General features: G+C 42.4%; 1 protein-coding gene across 1 annotated transcript in view; it reads right to left on the bottom strand.

The window, feature by feature from the left end:
* The window catches only part of LOC104957327 (voltage-gated potassium channel subunit beta-1-like), a 38,219-nt gene extending 35,237 nt beyond the window's left edge, over positions 1 to 2,982 (bottom strand). Inside the window, exon 1 of the mRNA XM_010784983.1 lies at positions 2,143 to 2,982. Within this exon, the coding sequence (XP_010783285.1) occupies positions 2,143 to 2,354 (212 nt within the window). The 5' untranslated portion in view covers positions 2,355 to 2,982. The remainder of the gene's footprint in view (positions 1 to 2,142) is intronic.
* Positions 2,983 to 5,496: the final 2,514 nt, after the last annotated feature.

Below are 5,496 nucleotides of genomic sequence, written 5' to 3'. Positions count from 1 at the left end.
GCCGGATATGTACAGCGTAGGGCACTGAAGAACGATGCTGTTCCTACTTTGTTTGGACCAGCGGGAGATTCGGGTACACAACCTGTAAGTATTCATTGTTGTTTGTGTATTTATGATGTTTAAAACAAACAAGGTATCTACCACGACTGTTTAAATGGCTAAACGTTTTATCGGACTGCTAAGTTGGGATCGTGGAGAAATGCTCTCTCCGCAGACCCATGCTCACAGCTTTATAAACCTTTTTCTTACTCGATATCAAGCCACACTTATTGTTTTTACTTCAGCTGTGAGTGTTTGTGTGTGCTCAGGATGAGTTTCGCTTGTTCTCCTGTATCTCCGAGACGCAAAGCCTGNGTCCCGCTGGTCCAAACAAACAAGGTATCTACCACGACTGTTTAAATGGGGCGGAGAGCATTTCTCCGCGATCCCAACGTAGTAGTCCGAAAAACGTTTACCCATTTAAACAGTCGTGGTAGATACCTTGTTTGTTTGGACCAGCGGGACATTTGGGTACACAACCTGTAAGTATTCATTGTTGTTTGTGTATTTATGATGTTTAAAACAAAGTAGGAACAGCATCGTTCTTCAGTGCCCTACGCTGTACATATCCGGCATGAGTCGCTGAAAGGTTTGGGAAGCTTTGTTTCGTGAAAGGCCATAGCTCTGGGCGTGGCTACTGGGTATCCCTAGTACGTAGCGATACCCAGGAAGTAAACATTGGAAAATGAGAAATCTCCAACGAGGCGTTTTGGGGAGGTCTTTTCTGTGTTAGAGTTTTACTCGCTACAGGGTGTACTTTAAGGGGTTTTGACTCTGCAGACCGTTTACATGCATAAAAACCTTCATAACACACAAGGGGACGGGTGATAACCGGAAAAGCATGACATGGGAACTTTAAAGCATGGAAACAAATCTTAAAGAAGACCTTTTCTGCTCATTTTCAGGATCATGTTTTTATTTTGTGCCTCTACTGTGACATATGTGGCATACACAGATATGTGAGAAGTGTACATTAACTGTAGGGAGAAAGAAGGAAGGAGAGAGGAGACATTGATAGACAGAACAAACCAGTAGGAACTATCAGTACACTTTAGCAGACAGCATTTTCTTCAGAAAGCCAGACAGGTTTGCTTTAGACTCCCAGAGTAAATGAGCAGCTTCTGCATGAGTTGCTGAAACTCAGGATCAGATTTTCAATGTGTAGCGCACGCTCCCTGAAAACATACTGCAGGCTCGGCAGAAGGTGCTTCAGATGGTGCTGGCGAGAGTGGCTTTATGAAATTCCACAATATGACGGCAACAAAAGGCTCGCAAGTGGGGATTTTCAGGCAGCAAAAACATTCTGTGGCTTTCTGTACTCTGCTTTCTGATTGAAGCATCTAATTTCCACCTGCATTGATAGATTCTTCAACCTTCACGTTTTCCTGGGGTCAAATTTGACTTAATGTTTTAATACCAGAAATATCTAATTGCAACAATAATCACATGGATGATTCAATGCTACTTTCTTGTAATGGAATGGCTTGCTGTTGTTTTATTCAAATGTAAAGCATATGTGGTTTATATTATTTAGACTTTTTTTTTTTCAGCACTTTAGTTCTATTGACCATTGATTTAAAAAAAAAAAAAAGGAATATATTTGTAGTTACATTTTGGATTGAAGTTGGTTAAGAAGGCTTACCACAGAACTGGGTCATCATTTTTATACTATATTAATCCTAAACTGTAAAAATGTGCATGGTCAACGGGAAGACAACACGAGTTAAAGCACTACATAACACGTTTCTCTGGATTTAGCATAAGAAGAGCTTGGCAATATGATTAAAATGGATGGTCTCTGATAAATGTTTCATTAAACAATGATACTTTGATAAAAGGGTCTTTCTAGCGGGAGTGTCCGTCTTTGAAAGATTTCAAAAAAGTGCACAACAAAAGCATGAAGTGTGTCAGCAACTCAACTATACTGTATAATGAAATATTGAGCATCGTAATTAAATAATCATGAAGGCGCAGCGGCTGTGCTGGAGTGGAAGTATAGAAAGAAACACGAGAAGCATGGCAGCCAAACAAACATGTGCAGGAAAAGCAAACTGTCTTTTCAAGAAACCTACAACTAAGCACACACTCCTCACTCTGACACACCTGTACTTCATGCCCGTGTGTTTCCCCGTGGACTCCTTGAGAGAGATGTGGCGGGGGGCGAAGGATCCGAAGCTGCGGGCGATGATGGCCACGGTGCGGAACTTGGCCCGGGCTTGGTTCACCACGTTGGGGCTGGTGGCGCTCTGCTTGCCGTGGTCTCCTCCATTCCCCCTCTTCAGGTTGTGGTCCGTGCAGGCGATGGACACCTGCATGGCTGAGCTTTAGTCGTGTGGGGGGGCCGGGGGGGGGGGGGGGAGCAGAGCCCGAGACGAAGGAAGTACAAATGGGACCACGGAGGAGGGGAGATGAAGTCTGGTGGTGGAGGTCTTCGTGTAAAAAGGTAAAGTATTAATGGCACAGGAGAGGAGACAAAGTCAGGTGGTGGAGGTCTTTGAGTGAAAGGAAGGAAAAGTGAAAATGACACAGAAGGAAAGAAGGCAAAGTCTGGTGGTGGAGGTCTTTGTTTTTAAATGTCTTGATTCAGCGTCTCGTCCTCTTCAAAGTCAGTGTTAAGGTTCGGCAGTTTGCAGTTATTTCTTGAAGATCGATTAACTCTTTAGTTCCTCGCTTCCAGAAGCAGTCCCTCCATTTGCATCACTTTGTTCTAAAGCTGCAAAATATTTCTTTGTCCTCTCATTTAAAGACTTTCCTTTGTAGAGGAGATGAAGGCAGGGGAACAGATCAACCATCAAAAGCATGAGAAGAACAAAAGACTCCTCTGTTCTTTGAGGGATCCCCCAATTTATTTCCCTTTCGCGGCTCCTGTGTCCTGTTCGCTGATGCAGAGCTCGGGGGATTTTTTTCTCAGCTGCAGAATCACAAACGGAGCAGCTGGGGAGAGCAGAGGGATGCAGTGAGAGAGAGAGAGAGGGAGGGAGGGAGGGAGATAGAGAGAGAGATGGAGAGAGAGAGAGAGGGAGCGAGAGAAAGATGCAACCCAGGCTCTCCCTGCATGCTCTGTGGGAGGAGAGGGAGGAGAGGATAGCGAACGAGAGAGAGGGGGGAGTGAGGGAGGAGGAGACAGGGTCAGAAAAGGGATAAGGAGACAAGGCAGAGAGGAAGCAATGAGAGGAGTCACGCACCTGCAATCAGCACTTTTTCGGCGTCTTGTCACTTCATCTCCTCTCCTCTTCTTCAGTTTCTTCCTCTTCTGTCTGCTGTATAAGCCAACCCGGTATCACGGCAAGACGTGAACATGTGACGATTTACCATGCTGGGAGACGTGAAGATGACACGATTTCGTCCCTTCAAACGTGACAGTTACACGGTATTGTTAACATGGCCCAAATACCCGGAAATGCCAAGCACGAAATACTTTAATGTAAATTTAAATGTGAAGGAATGTGTGTATAACAAAATACATTGGTTATAAAAAATACCGGAAACTGACGTGGGCAAGATCCTCAGCTCGGTGATTCGATGGTTTAGCCGCAATGCACGTTGGGAAATGGTGTTTATGTGATGTGAAATCCGAAAACATTTTTAAAATAAAATAATACTTTATTCCGAGTGTGCTTGCTTTTCTCTTTGGAGGTCGTCACATAACGGCATTGTAATACACGGTTCGGCTGCATTAAATATTACAGATCTGCCGTAGTTCTCTATTTATAGAGCCCTGATGAGAAGACTTCTTGACAAACAGGAAGAACTGCCGCCAAAACTGAAAACGTGACGTGGATCATAAATATATCAGCAATTAAACAACATCTTAGATTTATTTTCGTACAATACGTCTCCTCACAGTATCAACACTAATTCGGCTGACTTTTATATTTGATCCAATTGGTAGATAGACTGTATTTACACCATAAAGGTGCACAGCTGATAGAAAGGGACACCTGGTGGTTAAAGCATGTTATTGAATTGTATTATTTGTATTATTAGATATTACAAAACTAAGGCAGTGACATTATTAAACAAAAAAACATAGTAATTAAAACTTGAATATTCTTTGAGATTATGTATTTTCTCAACACGTTTAATTAAATGTCTTGCATGGTCCTGTATCTTTCTGCTAAAGGTTCCTTTGCATTTGATGGTATTTTAATACGAATAAATCCTTTTCACACTGAAAAAACCCCAAAAATCTGGCTTTTCTGTTCAGTATAGAAAGGTTAGAACATTCCCAGTGTCTTGCTGTGTGTATATATAATAAATACAATTACCGGGAATTGGTCAATTTGCATTATCTTTTATCGTAAAAAACATAGTTACAAAAGGTTTTATTGATAGCAGATGTATTATTTAATATAAAATGTTTAATCACCAAACGTCAACAGCTGTGTGCATCACTTTAAAGAGTCCCCTGTCCACCATATATTTAAATTAAAGAAGAAACCATAAAAACGTTTTTAGATTTGTGTGAATCTCAGATTATGTCCTGCAGAAAATCAGAAGTAATGTGTAATCTGCTGAGGCTAAAAATCAGCTGAGATATAAATGACGGACGGACTTCCATAACGTCTGTCAAGTGTTTTAAAAAGGAGCCTTCGAGGAATTAAGTGCAGAGGAAGGATGAGAGGAGCTCAAAAGGAAATTTCCCTCACAATATTATCAGAGCGATAAGAGCGGCGGTGGCTGCCTTTTTAAAAAGAGGCCGCCGCTCTTAATTCTCATTTGATCTGCTCTGAATATATGTGTGTTTCTCTCTGCCTGCACGTCTTTCTGTGGAGGATTCTGTTAAATTATACAGCGGCTGATAAAGCCACTGTGCAGCTCTGAGGCGATGGACTGCAGGGAGGAGGGTTTTTTAACTTGACTTTGAAGAGCAGCTGAAAGATTGGGTTAATCCACTTTTACATCCTGGCTCCTCTTCCTCCTGCTCCCTCACAGAAGCTCTCTCTGTCACCAACATGTCACCGTCTGATTCAAGAGAGGAATTACTGAGGATTTCTGTGTCTGCATAAAAAGAAATCACCTTAAAATGCCATTCAGTGCTTTGTGTAACCCCGAGTTCTCACCGTTGTCAATGAATTTGCTTTTGGTGTATAATAGTGTGTGTGTGTATGTGTGGCCTAGCATTACCATCCTTGTGGGGACATAAATCTGTTTGCACAGTCACGTGTGGGGACTCGCCTCCCTTATGGGGACATAATGGATCATACATTTTAGGGTGAAGACTTGGTTAGGTTTAGTTAGGGTAAGGTTAAGGTTAGGGGTTAGGGTTAGGGTAAGGCATGTGTTGGTTATGGTTAAGGTTAGGATAAGTCTCCAGGAAATGCATGTAAGTCAATGTAATGTCCCCTGAAGTGATGTAAACATGGTATGTGTGTGTGTGTGTATGTGTGTATGTGTACGTGTACGTGTACGTGTGTGTGTGTGTGTGTGTGTGTGTGCCTGTGTGTGCGTGTGTGT

Source organism: Notothenia coriiceps, unplaced genomic scaffold, assembly GCF_000735185.1.
Source record: "Notothenia coriiceps isolate Sejong01 unplaced genomic scaffold, NC01 NC01_scaffold00000283, whole genome shotgun sequence".
In the NCBI taxonomy this organism is placed as follows: domain Eukaryota; kingdom Metazoa; phylum Chordata; class Actinopteri; order Perciformes; family Nototheniidae; genus Notothenia; species Notothenia coriiceps.
This window is presented reverse-complemented; position numbering and strand designations above follow the sequence as displayed.